Consider the following 22,004-nt stretch of genomic DNA (forward strand, 5'->3'; position numbering starts at 1 on the left):
AACCCTTCAAACAGCAATAAAGACTGAACATCCATCCATTTTTAAATGTTAAACTCTCTTACAGATTACAAACAGCACACAAAGACAGTACTGGGGGGGAAGGGAAGGCATTTTATTCTTTTTTTAGACAACCAAATTAAACAATCTTTTAGTACATACCAATTCTTACCAAAGGGGCTTTCAGCTTCAATTTCAAGTGACATTTTCAAGGTTGGGATAAATTCATAGCCAATTGTTCAAGATTTAGGAAAATCCAAATTTAGGAAAAGGACTTTTACACATTCCATTAAAATAATTTACTTTTTACTTTAAAAAGGTTAAAATATTAGCTGGCATTCTGGAGGTAAAATGCAGCGTCACTGGCTTCAAACATTGGCCCGCGGAGGAAAGACCAATGGCTTGGGGCAAATGCAACACTGCTTTATGGACTCTGGATAAAGGGCAAAATAATGAGGGCTATATCAATGCAAAAAAACCATTAAAAATAAAATTATATTTCCATAGGCAACTCAAAAACAAAATGTATAAAAGTCCCTTTCAATTTCAAAATATATATCTCTATATAGGTTTTCTTATTTTTTTACTTGCATTTAAAGCTCGCTCTGCCCCTACACAGTGCATTATACAAAACAAAATTGTGCAAGATCACTGGCAACAAATCACACAGTGCAGGGGTTTTGACGCACAATATGCAAAATTTTCTTTTTTTTTAACAAAATATTCTTCAGCATTTTTAAAACAAGCCACATCCTTAGCGTGACTTTTACATTCAGTGTTATTACTAAAAATACTTTATCTGCAGGTTTCAAACGTTCCTGCACAAATGTACAATATGCTACAACATTTTATACATTTCATTATTTACATGGCTCCATTATACATCAAAACTCATCAGCTTTGTTTTGTCATCTTTAAGATGGCTATTAACATCATGTTCTGCGAGAGAGGTAGTTTCCACCACACTCATTACTAAGTGGGAAGGGGTGCTTCATCATATCCACAGTTGAAAGAGCAACATTGTCTGAAACAAACACTAATGAACAGCAGTGCAAGAATAACAACAAGTGAGAAAGGGCAGTGTGTGTATAATGTCGTCCGCCTGCCTTCTTATAAAACAATGTAAACATGTCCTCACTGGACTTGCGCCCTATTTCTCAGTTCCCCTGTGCCATAATACACACATTTCATAACATAATGCTTGCATCAAAACAATCACAGAGCAAACAAGGCTATGAGACGAAACCACAGAACACATCCTTCCTATGTTCTCGCATTATAACCCTCCTCCGCACATTTGCTCTGTGATCGTTCTAAAAGTACAGCAGAGTTACAAGGAAAAAAATAAATGAATTCCAAAAATGATGTGTCAACCAAAACCTTGATGTACGCTAATGCCTTACACGATGATTTATGGCACTTGTAACAAGATCTGGTTCCAACAGAAAATTGCTGATTTCTTAGCTTTGGTAAACTTTATAAAAAACAAGCTATAAGCTATAACACAAGGGATGCAAAAAGAAAGTTTAATGCTGCAATAGAGCTTGTGAACCTTAAAGAATTTCAACACCTATAGTGCAATGCGCACAGCGCCATTTAAAAAAAAAAAAAAGTACAGGTGTTGAAATCACAAGGTCCGTTGTGCCACCTCATTAGGCTTGAGGTTAGTCAAATGACCTATATTCACTTTAGCTTGTTCCCCTTCGTATTCTGTTCGCTTAGGTCTCCCTGCAGAACAAAGTCAAGTGGCTTTTACTTCCCAAAAAGCAAAATAAAAATAGATACCTGGAAATGCAGTATGCACTATAACGCTACAGATGCTGCTGTGCTTAGCACCAAGAGGTTTCTGACACTCCCTGCATGATTAAAACTCAAGCCGAGAGTATGCGTCAAACCCCAGCAAGCGAAAAACAACGCAAGGAAATGGTGGGAATTTTGTCTACTCCTAGGCCTGGTTGAGAAGAAAAAACACACTGACCGTCTCAAACAGCCATAAAAAAAAAAAAAAGAACAAAACAAAACAGGAGCATAACAGAGCAATGAGTTATTAAGGAGGACATCCAGTTCATTTGTCATGGCATACGGCTTCACTAAAAGTTCTCGACCGCCCCTTAAAGGCTACAGCGACGTAATAACAATTGGAGCAGTTTGCTTTAAAAAAAAAAACAAACAAAAAAACAATTAGGTGATGACCATCAGGAGAAACATCTGCCTGCCAAATGGTCATCACCTTATTAAGATGCAAATCTAAAAAGAGCTATAAAATTTATTACGCAGCTGGAGCATTCAAGAGGAGGGCAAGATGCCCAAGCAGAGCCTTCGTTCATATACTGGCTTAAGAGAGCAGCAGTGAGTGACCTTCTTAGGCCTGAACCTTCAGGAGGCTCTTTAACTGAAAGGTCATCATCTCGCGATGATCACAAGCGCCCATGGGAAGAGACACCCAGTGGCTCGGGGGCTTGGGTAGCACACTCGGGGATGGGGGCTCACTAAACTTGGCTCCAGCATAGTTCTGACCACACTGAGTTGACAAAAGTTTGTTCAGATGGGACATAGTACCCTCCCAATTCTGATCATAAGGTGTGGCGAAATGAACTGAGGCGTTTTTCTTGTCTACAGACGCGGCCTGCCGCGCCTCAGGAGACCAAGAATAGCTGGTGCCCTTCTCACCCCTGCGATGGCTGTGGTGATGGGGCACCCCTAAGGCTCCTGAGGCGGCGGAATGCACCACTCCATTCTGGTCTCGACTCCTCTGCTTGCCCCTGCCAATCTGGTGGCTCTTCTTGGGCGCCGGGCGATCTGGAATGTTGTATCTCTCGCCACCTCCCATACTGTTTTGATTGGATGTCACCTATGAGAAGACAAAGAACTTGTTTAGTGAAAGAGAAATAAGAGCATAGTTGGATTACAATGGCTAAAGGGCGCAAACTGGTTTAAAAACAAGCCTAAATGAATTATTAAGCGCCTCTTGTTGCAGGCTGACAATAACAAAGGGCTACGTGCAGCGCGAGACAGCCAGCGCGTCCCGCCCATCCCCCACTCGCTTCCTCCGCTCACCTCTCTGTTGTAGAAAAGTTGAGTGCGTGGTTCTCTTCTCTTTTTAATTTCTCTTCACCAATCGGGCTCCAGGTCCTCAAAGTAGTTGATCTACTTCTCGCTGCACATATATGTCCAGCAAGATCTGAAGTTTGCATGTGCCACTGAGCGTTGTTTTGTCGTGTAACCGAGCTGAACATGAATTCACCTCGGCGCACGCTGCTCTAGAAGCCGTGAATCTAACAAAAGAAACAATCATATATTTGTTTATTTCCCAAATGCTTTTGATTTAAATACTATTTAGTAACACTTATTTTATTCACGAATATTGCTTCGTTAACTAGTTAAGTTCAAAACAATTGAGTGAAAATAGCAAAAGTGAAAAATAAGATAGGGTCAAACAATAAAACAATGGTGCATATAATTTGTAATTTAAGCATTGATATATTTAAAGCGCGAATTGTACGAAATATTTTGTTAATATGGTATTACATAAACATCTAATCTTCCTCCATTGTACTCAATGTCTTCACTGTTGATTCATTTTTTTAAAAAGTTAATTTTCAATTAACTTCGTTGGGAATTGTAGGTCATTTATATAATGTTTTACTAATAAACTTGAGTTTTAGCCCGTACCAAAACAAAGACTCTCTCACTCAACATGGCGTCAACACCGTCGACGACTCCCTGTCTTTAACTCAGCAGAAAACAACTTACCGACTTCCTTAGGCTTCGATGGAATAAGCCCGTCGTCTTCTCTTGGTCTAGTCTGTCAGCTGTAGCTGTTAAAGGAGAAAATGTTTCCCGGTATGCGAATCTTTGTTCAAATCCGAGGCTACAGCGGAATGCTATTAGTCTCCTTCTCCACTTTGTCTCCGTCTAACAACAAAATGGATCCTCAACAAACCCTAAGTAGTTTGGGCTTGTGGTGTGCTGACCAATCAGGGAGAAGCACTTCCACTGTGTGACCAATAGGAGAGAAGAACACGCCTGTTGCCATCCTCCCTGCGTCATTGAGGGTTATACGTGTTTGTGGGGAATTTTGGGTTTTCCGCGTTGCTGTAATAATAACTCAAAGGCATATAAAATGATCACATGGTTTCTTCCGGTTGGTTTAAGCTCAAAACGCAATCACTTAAACATTAACCTACTAATAAATGTTCTAGGCATAACATCTGGTATATGTGCCTTGTGTAAGATTCTGTTAGCAATGGAACAGGCTTAAAGAAAAATGGCTTTTAAAAGTAAGACTTTTAGGGATATTACTTTTAAGTGAAGTGAAGTGAAGTGAAAGTGACATTCAGCCAAGTATGGTGACCCATACTCAGAATTCGTGCTCTGCATTTAACCCATCCGAAGTGCACACACACAGAGCAGTGAACACACACACACTGTGAACACACACCCGGAGCAGTGGGCAGCCATTTTTTTTATGCTGCGGCGCCCGGGGAGCAGTTGGGGGTTCGATGCCTTGCTCAAGGGCACCTAAGTCATGGTATTGAAGGTGGAGAGAGAACTGTACATGCACTCCCCCCACCCACAATTCCTGCCGGCCCGAGACTCGAACTCACAACCCTTCGATTGGGAGTCCGACTCTCTAACCATTAGGCCACGACTTCCCCCACACAAGTAACAAAGACACATCCGATCTGCTTAAGTAAACTTTTAGACACTTTGTGGAAGTGATTAAAGAACAGATCTGTGATCGAAGATCAAAGAGACGAAAAGAATAAGAATTATGAGTATGTTCGAGACGCTGTTAAATCCCTCATATATTAATAACCCAATAAAACATTGTCGCAATCAGAGGAATTGTGTGAGTGGGGTACAGGAAATAGGCCTAGTTTGTCTTGAAAACCAAGAAGAGACGTGTCACAACCTTTGAGAAGTATCACATACCACCTGCTGGCATGTGACAACATGTCGATAAAAACCTGTGAAGTGGTATCTACTGCCAATGACAATGGGAGGAAAAGTGTTTGAAAAGCTACAGATAAAGGTGTTGTTTGGGGGGTGTAGTATCTTCATAAATCAATGAATGGGCTTGGAGGGAAGCATATGGGCCATTTGGTGTTCTTGAAGCAAAATGACTGCTTAGATTGTTTATGGCACTCTAACTCTGAGAATGTTTTAAGTTGAACATCTGTTAGAAGACAGATAAACATTCAGTTTATCAGACCAAATTTAAACCTTCACTTCCTGTTAACCTGTTTCCAACCTTGTTTTATATGAACAGGTCCAAATGAATTAAACTGAAACGATTTAAACTAGACTTATATATATATATATATATATATATATATATATATATATATATATAAACTTTTACTGTTTTAAACATTTGAATTTTTTTAATGTTTTTAATTACTATTTATCATTGCTATCTCATTTAAAATTCTGTAGATTAAATAGGCCTGCTCCTGCTTATCCCTTAAGTAAACCTGTTGCATAATGTAGCGCTTGTTTGCCTGTTTAATCAAAATCCGTAATTGGGGACGGAAGTGCACACCCTCTGGACGCAGCCTTGGTTTAGAGCTTTCCAGGGGGGCTTGGCCTAAGTTTGTATCCTATGTTTGGAAACTAGGTTAGGTGGGAGGCTCTTGTCGGTCACACACGATTTAGAAGAGGTCAAATGACCAAATTTGACAATGTTCTACATCTACATGTACACAAGAAGCAAAATATGCTTTTATGATTTTGTTACACCCAAAAGACAAATCTTGTGAAGTATATATTATACATATCTATATGTTAAAGAGCTATATTATGCTATATGTCAATGTATTTATAGATTAATAAATATACTATATAATAGATAGATAGATAGATAGATAGATAGATAGATAGATAGATGCAAGCTTTCTACACATTCTCAGACTTGAACCAATTAGAAGTACTTCACAAGCGCCACCTGTTGCTTAAAAATAGCACTACACTCAACATAGTTACAGATTTTGAGAAAATATAATTTTTAAGATATTATTGACATATATTAATCTTTCCGTAGGTCTGGATATTGATGACAGGAAGATATTATTTTTTCAGTATGTAGGGATATTATTGGGTTACACTTGCCCAAGAATAAAGCATCAACATATTTCTTTATTTATTCATTAGCCTACTAATGAATGTGTGTTACTGGGAGCTCAGAATGATAAAAACTCAAAAACCTTGTTTTTTAACAGTTCCTCACAAAAACCATTTCTCAACCAAACCCTTTCAGGGAATTACAGGGATGAAAATGTATTAAAAATTGGGGGCAGCTGCAGTGAGAGGTAACCGATATTTCCCTCCACCATCTGCTCTCCATAACAAGAGTAAATTTATGAAATAGGTCAGCAACCAGATGAGGAAGATGTGCTAAAGAGAATTGTTTCACCAATTTGTTACACTATTGTCATCTTGTGGGGATGAGACATTTACAGAAATTTTAAGAACATTGAGACACAAAGAGGTGGCATGGAGCTAATACGCTCTGGCATGAATATGTGGGGGAATAAAAACTTTTTCGTAAGGAAAGGATTAATAAAATGATGTGGACAGAGGGAAGAACTTCCATGAGGAAGCTGTGGTAAAGAGAAATATTTCCGCATTTATTACGTGTATGTCATCTTGTGGAGATGAGACACAGAAAGGTTCCTCTTTGAGTGAGTTTTCATCTAAGGGAAAAACAGCTTTGGTACTTTCCATCTGTTGCTTTTCTTTTCCCAATAATGTGTCCTCGTTACTTCAGTCTCTTTAATTCTCTCTTTCTCTCACGGGGGGTGGAGGGGGGGGGGGGGTATGTATGCTCTCCTGTTTAAATCAGATGCTTGAGATTTGTGCAAGACAGTATCTGCCAACAGCACACAATATTACCAACAGCAAAAAACGAAGGTAAGAACCAGTTCATTTGATCAATTTGTATACTACGCTAAAAATCCTGTGTGAACTGAAACAACTCTAATGGATAGAATAATGAACAACAGTTTTTTCTTGCCATATTTGTAATATATTATAGTGTGTTATTAACTGTCAAGTATGTTGTTATGAACTTCTTATATTTCACTTGTGAGTGTGAAAGACCTTAAACCTGAGGACGTTTTTGTGAATCTTACACTTTATTGCATTCAAATCAACTGGCACTTTTTTACAAAACACATTGTTCTATGACCCTCAATGAGCCACCAAAGGTGAAAATGGTTAGAAAAAATATGTGAGGAAGGAATATTGGGAGGAACCAAGACTCTGAGGGGAAAGCCCTTTTAGAGAAGTGGCTTTAACCCAAAAAAAAAAAAAAAAAATTCCAGTATTTTCTGAAATTTTAACAACATTGAGACACACCGAGATAGAATGGAACTAATACGCATTAGATATGCAGGAGGATAAGAAGAATGATATATTTTCTGTGCTGTTTATGTTATTTTTTTCCTCTAGTGGATACTAGTGAAAATACAAACTATTTGTCAGTCCTTCTCTTGTAATAAGCTTGTGTCATCTTTTGCTCAGCAGGGGGCATAATCAAACTTTATCTAATCTATTGAACTGCTTTAGGTCAGTGACCAATAGTTTATATTCAAAAATGACTAGAATAGACCTGTGGGACAAACTGATTATTTCATATTAAGGATGACATCACCTCTCTTCCAAATCTAAGACATGCAGTCTGAATAATTCAGTTTATTTATAGAATGCATTAGCCTAATAAAAGGTTGCTTGGAGACATTTTTGACTTTAAATGAGTTTTGTGTGGTTTATCCCTCTTAATCATGTCATATTCAGAGAACTTCAAACATTTTTTCTTCATGTTTCTATTGGCAGTAGTCACATGAGGCACATGAATAAATGTGTCTGTGTGTGTGTGTGTTTTTTTAACCATTTGTCATTTATTTTTAACAGACCATTACTGTCCTGGGGAAAATGGAAACAGAATTGGAACAAGATCAAGAAGCTACCACTGCGCTTTATTTAAATACACCAAACATTACAACCACAGGTATTATTTCTCATAAAGAATTTCTATGGCCTGTCTGTGACCATGACATGTCTTTTCAAGTTTTGTTGTGATGATTTTACTAGTTTTCAAATTTAAACATTAAAAAATAAAACAATAAATAATAAAAAAAAAAAAATAACACCATACCTTGCAAAAGTTTAGTAAGATTTATTTAAAACTAAACCAGTTCTTTTATACCGCAAGAAAGCATTGATCAAAGTGAAAGTAAAGCCATTTTGAAATATATTAAAATAGTTATTTTAGATTTGAATAACATTTCTCAATATTATTACTGTTTTACTGTACTTTTGATCAAATAAATGCAGCCTTATTGAGCATTTCTTTTAAAAAACATTAAAAAACATACTGACTCAAAAACATAATTTTTTTTGAATGTATTAAAAATAATAATTTTAGTTAAAATATCAGTTAAAAACATGAAAATATTTGAAATATTATTAGAAATTATATTAAAATGGGATTGAAGTGATTATTTTGAATCATTTTGATCCTGTACTGTTACAGATGCAAACTTGTGCAATAGCCCACAGTGTTACATGGTCCTGACTCCACCAGAGAAGAAAGCTATTGGCACAATCTGCTTGCTAGCCGGCCCCGTGACGTTCCTGGAGAACATTTTGGTCCTGTTGGTCATTGCAAGATCCACCACTCTGCGCAGACGGCCATCGTACCTGTTCATCAGCAGCTTGGCATTGGCCGACACCTTTGCCAGCTGTTTCTTCACCGTCAGTTTTCTAGATTTCCATCTTTATAGTCACAGCGACGGCCCTAATATCTATCTGTTCAAGCTGGGCGGCGTCACAATGGCATTCACAGGCTCTGTGGGAAGCCTGTTGCTGACAGCGCTGGACCGTTATCTCTGCATCTACCAGGCTTCCAATTACAAGGTGCTTCTGACACACACTAAAGCCAAGCTTGCTGTTGTAATATTATGGTGTGTAACGATTATAATTTCATTTCTTCCTCTGATGGGTTGGAGGTGCACCACTAAGTTTGATCCTCCTTGCTCCCATCTCTTCCCTTATGTGGATCATCACTACCTGGCTTTCTGGACGGGCCTACAGCTTGTGGTGCTCTTTCTTATCATAGTGGCTTATGTTCTCATCCTGTGGAAAGCAAATCGCCATGAAACAGCTATGGGTGGATCAAAGTTGGGGAGGCAGTATGTGAAAGGACAGGCTCGAATGCGAATAGACATTCAGCTTGCACGTACCTTCAGTCTGATCCTCCTAATCCTTGCTGTTTGTTGGCTGCCTGTCCTGTCCTTTATGATGGTGGATGTCACAGTGACCCTTACGAATAAACAACAGCGAATGTTCGCTTTCTGTAGCACGCTCTGTCTGGTTAACTCGTGCGTAAACCCGCTTCTATACGCTCTACGCTGCAAAGAGCTGAGAGAAGAAGGGTATGCATTGTTAGCATGTTGCAAAGCATGCAGGGAACGTACTATTACCAAAAAGAGCAAAGATCAGGCTGTTAGTGATAGTAACCCAGATACTATTTCTGAAAGCATAGACAAGCAGTAAAACAGCATATAAGTATTATTTAAAGTCCTATTCATATTAATGATTTGCCAGCTTTTAATCCATTTGAAATATATCACAAAATTTAGTTCTTCGGGATTATAGTTTAGGTTAGCATTCATTGCATGAATACTATAGATTGCAGAAAATGATGTTTTGTGATAAGAATACAGGATATCAAATAAACAGCAGTAAAAATGTGGGAAATATGAAAATATCAAATGAAGAAGGTTTGCTTACTAACAAAAACTTAAGAACTTTAACACATTGAATTTTACTGCTTGAATTTTATTCAATATAAATTGTACTTTTTATATATTTAGAAGGAGAATGAGAAGACTTCATTTTACACTTTAAGAAAGACATTAGCTATTATTTTGTAAACAGGATGCGTCAAAAATGATTTGAAAGTGTATTTTAAAAGTATCTTAAATATTTAGTTTTTAAGGAACATACAATTGGTCTTTTGTGAATAGGTGGCTATGTGATTGCTGTCCATGTAAAATGCTGCTTCTCTAAGCACCTTTCTACAGTGAAATAAAAGCTATAAACACACTCAGAACAACTGACTCAACTGCTACATTTTGACCCAAGCGTAAAAGACGCCAAAACATATATAGATTACACTGTGAAAATTGATGACTGCTACAGTAGCAAAAATTTTGCATCACATTTTCAATAGATTGTTCATTATGCTGCACCTTTACTATATTATGAGGAGTAACTGTTATGATACACTAAGTATATTCTTATATGTTGGAAAAAGCACTATGAATGCAAAATGCTGTGTAATTGTTGTTATATTAACTTATCTTGTATTAACTTCAATTTGAACAGAAGTTTTGCTGCATTATTATATGTTAAACTAAGTACTATATAAAATGCTGTATGTCATAACTATAAAAATGTACTGCTACATTGTTTAAGAAATGCATACTTACACTTTAATCTAATTTATTGTCATCAATAAAAACACATTTTCTGGATATCGACCTTCAGTTTAATTAAATAGCTTTGTTTTCGTAGCTCTGTATTGTTTTAGACACATTTATGAAAATTGCATTATAAATTTATTTATGTCTCAATTAGGCCTACATTATGTTTTACATTTTATATTATTTTCATTGGATCGGATCGAAAATTTACAAAAATTGGTATATGATAGTGTGTCATATTCATATGGAGTCAAAAGTATGCAAAAACAAAACATGTAGGTGGTGAAGAGACAGTAAAGAAATGATTCCTTGTGAGTTTAAAGACTGCTTTGAAAGCTAACAAAAACAAACACCAACATGCAAATCCTTCAGTAAAATGGACATTGGCCAAATAAACTATTGCACTCAATAAATGTTGATCATATGACTGTAAGGCACCAATCAGGATGAAGCTGTTGGAGGAGTGTGCATCTGAGATCAAAGCTTCTCAAATTAAAGGTTTTGTTTCTAAGAGTTATGAAATACTGATCTACAAGGAATTTAGGTAAACTGAAAGAGCTCAGCGTGCATGTAAAGATACTGTATTAATTAGGAAAAAACTGAAAAAAGCTAATATTATTTAATGCTTATTATACAGTATTAATACAAAATGTTACATTTATTATATATAATGTATTCATATGATATATTTAGCTATTTTATAGATACATATAAGATAGATAATGATCGTATATGGAAACTTAATGTTAATATTATGTTAATTTATAGTAAAAGTATTTTATATTCAAATAGCCTGCACATAAACATCGGCGCAAGAGGCCCGTTTATACGGGAAAAGTGAAACAATGGCAAGCATAAACCTGAGTAAGTACAACTATCACTTTCATTATTTATAATCGTTGTGATTTGATTTGGACCAACACATCACTGGAACCTATGTTTAAAAAATTGGGCATCAGTATAGACCTGTTTTCACAGGTTGGGACGACTATTACTGTAGTAGATTTACTAATAAAGTAAACATTTTTTAACATACGTCTTGTATTTAGGCACTATGTTTTGCACCGCGTGTATGCTTAGTAACAAATTAAATATGATTTAATGTTACTGGGGGGAAAACAAACCTGTTTATTAAATGAACCCCCCTCTCTGCGAATGGTACAGTCCTCGGCTGCGTCGTTTTAGCATTTTTGCTACAAATCTGGCACTTGGTGTTTAAACCGGTGTGCGATTAGAGGGGGAGCCAACGAGATCCTGCGAAGCTCAATAAAAACCCCGTAAAAATCGATTTAGAAAGAGAATTCGACGTGTTTTAATAACGAAAAGGTGTTGTTTTACCTTTGGTTTTGTTTATTGTCTTATTAAATCAGCGATCATGGCTTGTGGCGCGACGTTGAAGCGATCTATGGAGTTTGAGGCCCTTCTCAGCCCGCAGTCCCCCAAGCGGAGGAGGTGCAATCCTCTACCGGGCACTCCGACTACTCCTTCCCCGCAGAGGTGCAGTCTTCGCCCGTCAACAGAGAGCCCGGCACACTCGATGTCGCCCCAGTCTATGGGTGGAGAACACAGGCTAACTCCAGGTGAGAAGAACGCTTGATTCTCGCCATTTAACGTCGGTTTGTTTGACATGGAGGAGGAGGGGAATGGGTGGTTGTTTAATCTCAGCTAACCAGCTAACGTTAGTGGGTATTTGAATTTCAACAGTCCGTTAATTTCATTCCCCTTTAAGCTGTTTTGAGTAATGATTTGAATGTATAACTTTGTTTCTTGATGGATGGTATAGAGTAGTGGGTTTGTACTGTAGTTAATTATGCAGTTTGGATGAATAGTTTTTTGAGCTCGGCTAACTGGGCGGCCGCTAATACAGACTAGCCGACGCACAGAGCTTCATTTAACTCCCATTGCTTAGTGTGAACACACGCACACACCATTACTACCGAACAATACACACGATAAAGTCTTTCTACAAAAGCCTAGCTCTGACCTGGTTGCTTAACGTTTATCTCTGCGTTCAGCCAGTTAGTTTAGCATCAGGATTGAACCAGAATGTCCAAACAAAGAAGAAAGGTGGGTAACGTTATGTGCGCGAGGCTTCAATAGCATTATTTCATTTTGATTGAACTGTATTGTTTAAAAAACATAAGTGTTCATTCTATGGTTATAAAAGAAGCTAGGTAAATATACGCCAACTAATAATTTGATATTTAACATAGCTAATTTTTTTAACGTCGTGTGTTTTTCTTAATATAGCCTGCAATACTTTTACTGCTATGTGAAATTTATGGACCCTTGACGAACCCGCCCAAATCCTGCTGTTTAGCGCTTGTAAAACAGTCACAGCTTTTATTACTTTTTAAAAGACGCCACAATTAATAGATTAGTAAAATATGGGTGAAATAAATAACACTGGTAAAATTAGAGGCACACACTTGCGCTTTGCTTTTTGCATTCTACCATAATCGATCCTTTCTTAAATGTAGGTGCTGAGGTTCGGTTCTCACATCATTTGCAGTGGTAATATAGAAAATGTATGTTTTAGTATAATTGATTTTTCAAACTCCCATTCCATTAGCAATTCTTCTAGTATGTTGGAGGAAATATTTGCTAAAATAATTAAAATACTTTGAGCCGAACATGATAAAAGTAATCCCTTTTGATTCAGTGAGTGATTCAGATTTAAGGCCTGTTCACACCAAAACAAATCTGGTATGAATAAATGTGTTTTGGACGAGCACAAACATTTACATGTTATCAAATCCATTTTTACTAACAGAGAGGACTTCTGAATTGTTTTCCATCACAATGCAAAGAAAACTAGCCAACCAATAAGATCTTTGCTTTTTGCAACACCACAACAGCAGAACTATAGGATCAACAACACCACTTCATGATGAGATTCTGATTACAAAAAAAAAAAATATACTAATTATTAGAACAACACAATAATGAGAATTATTTTATTATTTTTCTGGGAGCTCTGACCACTATACCACCTGACCGCTGCAGATTCATTTGGGACCTGATTGTGGCATTGATAGGGTTTCCATAGAAACATAATTCTGAGTCCAAGGAGTAAATGGCTCGGAGTAGAATGTCAATTGATTTAAAAACCACAGCAGAAACTGAAAATTAAAAACTAATGTTTGACTTTGTTCTCTGTGACAAGTGAATTAGAAACAAAGTTGTGCTGCTTTGTGTACTGTATTTAACTTTATCTGTAAGCCGATTGGTCGTGAACATCAAATCAAATGTGAAAATTGGGCCAAATTTTTGTGCAAAACATTTGTGGTGGTATGAACAGATCTTAATTCATGATTAAGCACACATATTAACTGCTCATTAAATACCTCGTAATCTTTGTGATAGTGTTTTTACTGCTTATTTCCCCTTGTACCCCTAGCATGATATTATTTTTTTTAGATTATCAAAATGGTATTGTAGTGTACATGCATAAGTGTGAGTTTTGTAGGATTTCTGTTCAGGTGCCATATAGAGTACCCATTTTATGTTCTCTTTGCCAGTGCAATTGCTTTGGTGTCCTAGCGGGGATAGTATCTTGCATGACACTGGCTAGACAAACATTGTGAAACATTTTTAGAGAGCTTATTCTCTGTTCCCAAGCCTGCCCATCAGTGCCTGATTGAAATGGCAAGGAATGTAACTGCCCTTAGAGCCCACTTTGTTGTTTGATAGTCTTGCCTTTGTGAAACCAAATGTCCCCTATTGTTTTCATAGAACAATCCTCATTAACATTCCATTTAGCTTTATGTCTCTAGACGGGAAAATTTGAAAAGCATCCATTTATGTCCTCGATCTGCAGCTCGCAGGTTCTCTCTTAAGAGCCGGTGTCTTGCTATTTCAAGCCATGTCTGAGGTTGCTTCATCCTGTTTGTGCTGTTCTAACATTCAAACACGAAAGCCTTTTGCTTACTAATAACTAACGTGATTGTCTACAACGTGCCGAATCTCAAACAAAGCAAATCAAGCTCCCTGCAGAAACACACCCTGGGCTTGAACCTTTTAGTTTGAGTGCACTTCCTGGCAGTTTGGGGTTTTTAAATTCCCTCCTCAAAGCCCTCGGCAGTTTAGTGAATAAGATGCCTCAACTCTCCACCCACTTGTGCTCCCCTCCCCCCAGTCCAGTTCATTCCACACCTCCATTGTGGTCGTATTATCTCTGTTCTGTGCTTTTGGGCCTTGAATCGTTCCTCATCCTTTCTCAGGAAGCGACTGTGATTGATTGCTTGGTTTGACCATATAAGATTACAGTTGCTAAGTAACCTGTTGGACCTGGTCTCAGCATTTGGCAGCATTTGATATAGGTGGCGGGGCTCACCTGTCATTCAAAGGGGCTGGTGTTGCTCGTCGACTGTCAATCACAAGTTTTTGCATTTTTCTGTAATCGTATATAAATTGATTTTTGCATAATCTAAAAACTTGAATTAGTTTACACAAAAGTGAAATTGATCTTTTTCATCATTCTAATGGCATTCCAAACCTGTTAGACTTTGAACTGCAATAGGGTTGCAACTAATGATTTTTTCATAATTGATTGATTAATCTTCTACTCTGTTGCACTCTGTCTGTTTGACACACATGTACGCCTGGTGCTCATTTACTAAAGTTTAACAGAGACTTAAAGGGATAGTTCACACAAAAATTAAAATTCTGTAACTTAATTACTCACCCTCATTTAGTTCCAAACCTGTAAGACCTTCATTGACCTTTGAAACACACATCAAGATATTTTTGATGAAATCCAAGAGCTTTACCATAATTTTTAACTAGTTTTACGAAGCTGCGAGAAATGCACACGCATGCATCATGGTACTCTTGATAATGGGGGAAGACTGATTTGAGCCCCTTTCACACTGCACGTTGGTCCCAGAAAATTGCTGGATCATCTTCTGTGTAAACGCAAACACATCCCCGTATTGATTCCAGGATTGATCCCTGGTTGGGGACCTAGTAACACTGCTGGGTTCAGTCCCGGAACGAGCTCTGTGTGAACAAAAGGCAGAACCAGTGCCATAAAGGGTGTGTCGTAGTTATCGTGTGACTCTTTTACCAGTTGTTTTGAATACAGATCAGTGTTCGCACCGAAAAAAAAATGTGCAAAGTGTAATGAAGCAGAGATAAGTTAGCTCCTCACGATCCGCACTGAAGCTGAGTTTGTTCGCCAGCTTCAGTGAAAGTTAACGTTCCTAGCGTTTTCAATTCGTACATTACACGTCACATCATGATGTCACGTGTCATTACAGGACCTTTACGGGTTGTGTGTGAATGATGCACAGATTCCGGCAAATCACTGGCAGTGTGAATGAACCAAAATCTTAACGATCCAGGAACAATTGCCAGGACACATTACTTGTGTATTATCCGGAATCTCAGTGTGAAAGGGGCTTTGGGGAGAATTGTTGAATAAAGTTATTTGTTTTCTTTGGTTCAACTGTGATTTTATGAAACTACGAGAATACTTTGTGCGCACTGATGTCACATGGACCGTTTTACTGATGTCCTTACTACATTTCTGGGCCTGGGAACATTTCAGTTATGTGGCTGTCTGTGGAGGGTCAGAATGCTCTCAGATTCCATCTGAAATATCTTGTGTACAATTTATGTACCAAAGATGATTGAAGGTCTTACGGGTTGGGAACGTCACGAGTGTGTAATTAATGACATAATTTAAATTTTTGGATGAACTCTCCCTTTAAGTGACTTTCTAGTATTTACGGATAAGGATACAATCATAAAATTTAAGTTATGCGCTGAGGAAAGCAGATTGATTCAATTAAATTACAATCAGTTTTGTTGTTGACTATTTTCATTATTGATTTTAGTTTAGTAGTAGTTGTAGCCCTATTCTGCAAGACACACACACACACACACAAACTTTTCACCATGCAAAACACCACCGGATGCCACTCACCACCCAAAAGCTGAGATAATTTCTCTAAATATCATCTCTTGTGTTTCACAGATGGGAGTCATACAGATTTGGAATGACAAAATATTCATTTTTGGGGTGAACATTCTATTTAATAATCTGGCTTATTTTTGTATGTTTTGGACTGAACCCATTCAGTCTACATTAGCAACACTGTTATCAACAAGTAGCACCTCTATTGTGAGAAAGATCCCTCATTATAAGATTATCTACACTTCATTAGTGAGTCTTTTGCTTCTAAAATACTCCTTTCTAGAGTAAACGCTGGTGTAAAGTTGAGCTTAGCCCCCATAACACTTCTGTATTGGGAATGGAAAGCCTTCCTGTGTTTAAACAAATAAAAAACCTATCAGATGAGAGCTACATTGTAAACACAGGAAGTCTCTTCTGCAGTGTGGTGCTTTGTTAGGTTGTAGCCACACTGCTTGCTTTGCTGGAATGCATTATCATCAAGCTAGAGATGCTGGCACCCCTTGAGTTTCCCTTTTTTTTCATCCTCTAGTTGAAGGCTGATGCTAATAGAAGGGGAAACTCTGGACTCCCCACCCAAGATAAGTGATGCAAGTGTCCTCCAGATAGATGTCTACCCTTGAAGCTTTAAATGACCTACATTCAGGAACTTCAGAAACTTGCCCTCCAAATATTCTCCTTTGTGATAAATTAAGACGACCAGAGAAGAAAATTTTAAAGAGTTTAGCTCATGGAAGTCGTTCTGGTTTCAAATTCTCAGTTTTGAGTCGTCCACTGGTGTTGAAGGTTAAGATAGGGGACAAAACTCAACCCAGTTTTCTAGAAAGAGACTCTGGATGTTCCCGGTTGCATTGCTCCCCTCCGCATTGCAGTCCTGTCACCCAGACCCACCAGAAAGCCGAATGAAACTAACCTTCATCCCATTTTTTTCTCCTAATATTTGATTGTTTGTTAGTGATGTCAGTGTACCATTGTGGCTGATTGTAAAACTGAAGTGAAACTTATTTCTTCATACCTTATTTTCGTCATGGGACCTGATCTGAAAGCAGGATATCCTCTCTACATTGTACGTGCTTGAAGAAGTTTTTCACCACTTTGTTATTAAAGATGATTAAACACAAGGAAGTTTATTCCTTGGAAAAGATGGTATTCCAAAAATACTTAGAGGAAATCTCTCGCTCTCTCTCTCTCTCTTTAAATTAAGCCCAGTTAGCCTTGTTGTTAACTCTCGATTGTCTATCTTTGACCCCCACAGAGCAGATCTTCCAGAACATTCGTCAGGAGTACAGCCGCTATCAGAGGCGACGGCAGTTGGAAGGGGCCTTCAACCAGACTGAGCCCTGCAGCTCCACTGATATCCAGAGCTCCAGTCCCGCCCTCACCTCCCCCAGCTCTCCCACAGGTCAGTCCACTCAAAACATAATGTCCAGTGGTTTCAACCTTGTTCCTGAAGTCCTCCCACCCCCAACACTGCACATTTTGAATTTCTCCTTTGTCTGACACACCCATGAAACAAAGGAGCTGATGACTGGATCAGGTGTGTTTGATTAAAGTCAAAATGTGCATTGACAGAGGGCTACACTGACATGGTTAAAACATTAGGGTGCTTAAACTATTTCTCAGCCAGATTTAGTCCTACACTTATTCACTTATATTTGTTCCCCACTAAATAATGTTATTTCACTAAATGTTTAGATTTTATAAAATTATTGTGAATTATCCATTAACCTAGTTTATAATAGTATTTTTGTCTTTCTTTTTTTTCTTTTTCATTTGTCATTTTTCTTTAAAATGAATTTGTCTGTATTTGGTCAAATGTGTTGAAGACACAAAATAGTGATGATCAGGGCACTGAGGTATAAAAATTCTACATTGATTTAAAAAAAAAATTTTTTAAAAAAGCTCTCGGATTTCATCAAAAATATCTCAGGTATTGGCCGATGCTAAGAATTTTTTAGATTTTGGGGTTCTGAAAAAAAAAAATTGTATCTGTGCATCCCTAATAGTTATTAAATGTTTCTGAATGTTTTAATTGGCTGGTTCAGATGTATTTGTTTAGGGTTGTAGCTGCACTTTGTAGGAAGGTGTAATGTGCAGTGTGAAGATAAAGTGTGACGAGTTTGTTAAAGTCGAATGCTGTTGATTCTCACATGTTGGTGATGCTAGCAAGTTTGAATATGCAGAAATGCAAGAGAGATACGAGTTATGGCAAAATCCGGTTGTTATAGATTGTGAAGCATGAACTGATCTTCAAACAGTTTCACCATTAAAAAGGTAGTTTCTCTGTTGCAAACATTGTGATTTGTCATGAGAGTGAGAAACAACCCATGATGACTTACAGTAAATAGAGTGCATGGTATAAAACAATGAGAGGAAACCACTCAAAACATGCTGTTTAGTTACTTCAGCTGTGAGCACATCTAGCCTTTTTTCAGAAATTCACATTCTCTGCTCATGATTGTTATTCAAATGGAAATTGTCAGGTGTAAGAAGTGATGCATGCGCATTTGTAGAACTTGGCTCAAGTGTTTCTAAATGTACAATACTGGTCAATTTTTTTTTTTTTTATGAATTCTTTTATACAGCAAGGATGCATTAAATTAGTCTTTGCTGTCACTTGTGATCATTTATAATGTTACAGCATTTTTATTTCAAATAAATGCTGTTCTTTTGAACTTTAAACAATGACAAAAATTACACAGAAAAACTGTTTAACATTAATCATAAGAAATGTTACTTGAACAAAAAAACTGAATATTAGTGCTTTTAATACATTCAGCTTTGCCATCACAGGAATACATTACATATCAAAAGTTATTTTCAATTGTAGTAAGTTTTCATAGTATTTTTGATCAAATACTGCCTTGGTGAGCATAAGAGACTTCTTAAAGTAAATCTTTTGAACGGTAGTGTAGATATTTTATAATTTTGAAAAATAAAGTGACATGATGGATATTAAGATCTGAATGTATGTTTTTTAGGTGCCTCATCGTTGAAAAAGGATCAGCCGCTGTTCACACTGAGGCAGGTTGGCTATTTGTGCGAGCGCCTTATTAAAGATCATGAGGAAAAGATGCGCGAAGAGTACGAACAGATACTGAACACAAAGCTTGCAGGTACAACATTGCAGATTCCACACAGTTGTGTATAAACTGAGTTCATGCCTTTCTCATAAGAGAGAAAAAAAAAAAGTGAATTTCTTTATTCATTTATTCTCAGGTTTCCTAGTTTTATATCAGTTTATGACTGAATTGTGTTCTTAATGTGTTGTTTTTCTTCCTTTTTACCTCAAGAACAATATGAGTCCTTTGTGAAATTCACACAGGATCAGATTATGCGAAGATATGGTGCCAGGCCTGCAAGCTGTAAGTACATTAAGTTCCTCTATTAGCAATCCATTAACATTTTGTCATGTTATTTGTTTCAATATAACAACTGTTTCACTGATTTCAGTTGTAACTTGTTTATCCAAATTCTGATTATTGTCTTTTCTTTATTTCCAGATGTGTCTTGAAGAACATTGTAGATGGTACTAGCCACTTCTCAGCAGCTGGTTGCTGTAGAACCAGCCCCCTTCGTTTCACTTGAAATTTCCTCATACTTTTGATTCCCTTTTTTCTTTCTTCTTTTTTTCACCTTTTAAAATGCTTGGGTGCCATGGTCTATCCACATTTAACTCATTTTTTTTTTTTTCCTGAACTGTTACTGATGGCCCAACACCAAACGTGCATATCTAGATGCATTCTAAGGAAGTTTAATCTCTTTAAGAATTTGTGGGAAAAGATGTCAAACCACTGCTGTAAAAAGCTTGGCTGATGCAGTCATCTCTGTATAATGTAATGTGACTGACCTGCAGCAGATATACCAGCCTCTTCCTCTATCCTTCAGTCTTTTTTTTTTTTTTTAACTCAAACTTTTTCTTTTTTGACAAATAAAAGATCTGTGATAAGTCAGGAATTGTACTGATTCCGTTTCTTGCAAATATTTTGTAATAAATTTGTATAGGTTTGTGTTTGAATGTTGATTTAAATTTGGACCAAAACAAAAATCTAATATTCTGTCGTCATATGTTGTTCCTAACATCTGACTTTTCTTCTGTGGCGCACAAAAAGGAAATCGTAAATTGTTTGGTATTTTCTGTGTATTTAATGATTGTGCACTAAAGTTGTTAAAAAAATAACAAAACATCTGTAAGTGACTCTGAAAATTAAGAGATTAGTAGTGAATTAAAAATAACTTTATACAGGTGGAAATACACAAAAAAAATAGCATTACATTTTTGTCTGAATTATCTAAGACACTTGATTATTAATTGTACTGGCAGTGGCGACCTCTAATGGTCATGAGGAGTTCCACCATTCTCTTTAAATGGGTTTAAGCTGCATCTTGCCTTTTCAAATACTGTACTTGCTAGAGTGTTTTATGTATGGTTTGTTGTTTTTGGAATATTTTGGTTTTATCGTGAAGTTTAGTTTGGAAGAAGTGCTTTATATAGGGTGGCCATATGTGCCCTTTATACGGGACACGTCCTGGCCATGATTTTTTATATAGTCTGCCCTAAAACATCTTAGTTTGACCCATAACATGCAGGTATTGTACACAATCGAACAATCGTGGCGCGTCGCGCGTGAGAAGGTGAGATCGATCAAAGCGATGCAAATACGCGCGTGTTCGTTCGGTCGACTTGCAGCTGCGCACCGATCATTGTGTGACACCAAAGTACCGCGAATGCGATTTGAAAGCATAAAGAGCCGTCTGCGCTGCTCTCTGTAGCTGTCGTGAAATATTGTAATACAACGATCGATCTGCACAGTGCTATCAATCAAAACTTGGATATTTTAAGCAATATAGAAATCCTTGCAAGGGTGCGTCCAATAAAAATGGCCCTTATGGTCACCCTATCTTAAAATGGATGAATACTAATTGTGTGTGTCACGTGACTTCAGGTGTGTCGGTTTGAGGAAGTGCAGGTGGAGACGCTACCAAACTTTGGGGGTCATAGGTTGCTTTTTTCGTTCAACAAAAGTAAAAATAAACCGATTCTGCAGATCCTCCAGTTTGAAACAACAGGAAGGAAGACTGGAACCGGAAAAGCTGGAAGAAGCCTGTAATAAACGTCCAGGGACAGCGTCTTTAAGTCGTCACACAACTATCTTTTGTTTATTTCAGGGATATTTAAAATATATATTCTTTATTTAGTTATTATTATTTTTGAAAACTACAACATTAATGAGCACGGATCTGCGCGCGCTCTCAGATAAATCTCCTGTGTTGCGTGAGAGGTGGTGGATCAGAAGAAAGGGGTGAGTAAAGTTGACTGAAGGGTTCTCAAATTGTCTACATATATTCAAAATAGGGTCGGGCATAAAAGACACTAAATTAAGCTCCGTTTAATAACAACTTTTAAACATTTATATAAAGCACGTGCTCGGTGGACTACAACATTTAAAAAACATTGTTCATTTCGGCTCACAAAACAAAAAACACACACACAAACAATATCTTAGTCATTCTTCAGTGAGAATTATTTTTCATAAAATTGTTTCTAAAATGAAAAGCATATAGTGTGTAGTAAGCTCGTAAAAAAAAAAATCCACACA

The 22,004-nt window shown here is 37.3% G+C and overlaps 4 protein-coding genes and 1 long non-coding RNA gene across 7 annotated transcripts in view; 3 read left to right on the forward strand and 2 right to left on the reverse strand.

Annotated features, from left to right (window-relative positions):
- Window positions 1–91: 91 nt before the first annotated feature.
- Window positions 92–3,936, reverse strand: LOC109106168 (proline-rich nuclear receptor coactivator 2). The gene is made up of 3 exons (XM_042741311.1): window positions 3,751–3,936; window positions 3,055–3,272; window positions 92–2,848 (listed from the first exon to the last, which is right to left on the reverse strand). Exon 3 carries the CDS (start codon window positions 2,825–2,827, stop codon window positions 2,360–2,362), a length of 468 nt encoding a protein of 155 aa, XP_042597245.1. The 5' UTR covers window positions 2,828–2,848; window positions 3,055–3,272; window positions 3,751–3,936; the 3' UTR covers window positions 92–2,359.
- A 2,837-nt stretch (window positions 3,937–6,773) lies between these two features.
- On the forward strand, window positions 6,774–10,538 carry LOC109104989 (cannabinoid receptor 1-like). Of its 2 annotated transcripts, XM_042741313.1 has the most exons (4): window positions 6,774–6,909; window positions 7,912–8,008; window positions 8,534–8,916; window positions 9,009–9,220. In XM_042741313.1, the coding sequence occupies exons 2-4, from the start codon at window positions 7,933–7,935 to the stop codon at window positions 9,018–9,020; spliced, it is 471 nt and encodes a 156-aa protein (XP_042597247.1). In that variant the 5' UTR covers window positions 6,774–6,909; window positions 7,912–7,932; the 3' UTR covers window positions 9,021–9,220. The 2 variants fall into 2 exon arrangements, with proteins under 2 accessions (XP_042597247.1, XP_042597246.1); XM_042741312.1 differs by having other exon boundaries at window positions 8,534–10,538.
- Window positions 8,994–11,743, reverse strand: LOC122140006. The gene is made up of 3 exons (XR_006156733.1): window positions 11,612–11,743; window positions 9,243–9,420; window positions 8,994–9,135 (listed from the first exon to the last, which is right to left on the reverse strand). It is a non-coding gene; the product is annotated as an uncharacterized LOC122140006 (long non-coding RNA).
- akirin1 (akirin 1) lies at window positions 11,695–20,357 on the forward strand. Its single transcript, XM_042741315.1, has 5 exons — window positions 11,695–12,067; window positions 17,660–17,806; window positions 19,386–19,520; window positions 19,698–19,769; window positions 19,908–20,357. The coding sequence occupies exons 1-5, from the start codon at window positions 11,863–11,865 to the stop codon at window positions 19,916–19,918; spliced, it is 570 nt and encodes a 189-aa protein (XP_042597249.1). The 5' UTR covers window positions 11,695–11,862; the 3' UTR covers window positions 19,919–20,357.
- Window positions 20,358–21,322: 965 nt separating this feature from the next.
- Window positions 21,323–22,004, forward strand: part of rhbdl2 (rhomboid, veinlet-like 2 (Drosophila)) — a 4,594-nt gene continuing 3,912 nt past the window's right edge. Inside the window, exon 1 of one of the 2 annotated variants that reach the window (XM_019118320.2) lies at window positions 21,323–21,707. The gene's annotated coding sequence lies outside the window, so the exon portion shown is untranslated. Of the gene's footprint in view, window positions 21,708–22,000 lie in introns of those variants that run through there. The other variant, XM_019118321.2, reaches the window with a different exon arrangement.

This window comes from Cyprinus carpio, chromosome B16 (genome assembly GCF_018340385.1).
Source record: "Cyprinus carpio isolate SPL01 chromosome B16, ASM1834038v1, whole genome shotgun sequence".
NCBI lineage: Eukaryota > Metazoa > Chordata > Actinopteri > Cypriniformes > Cyprinidae > Cyprinus > Cyprinus carpio.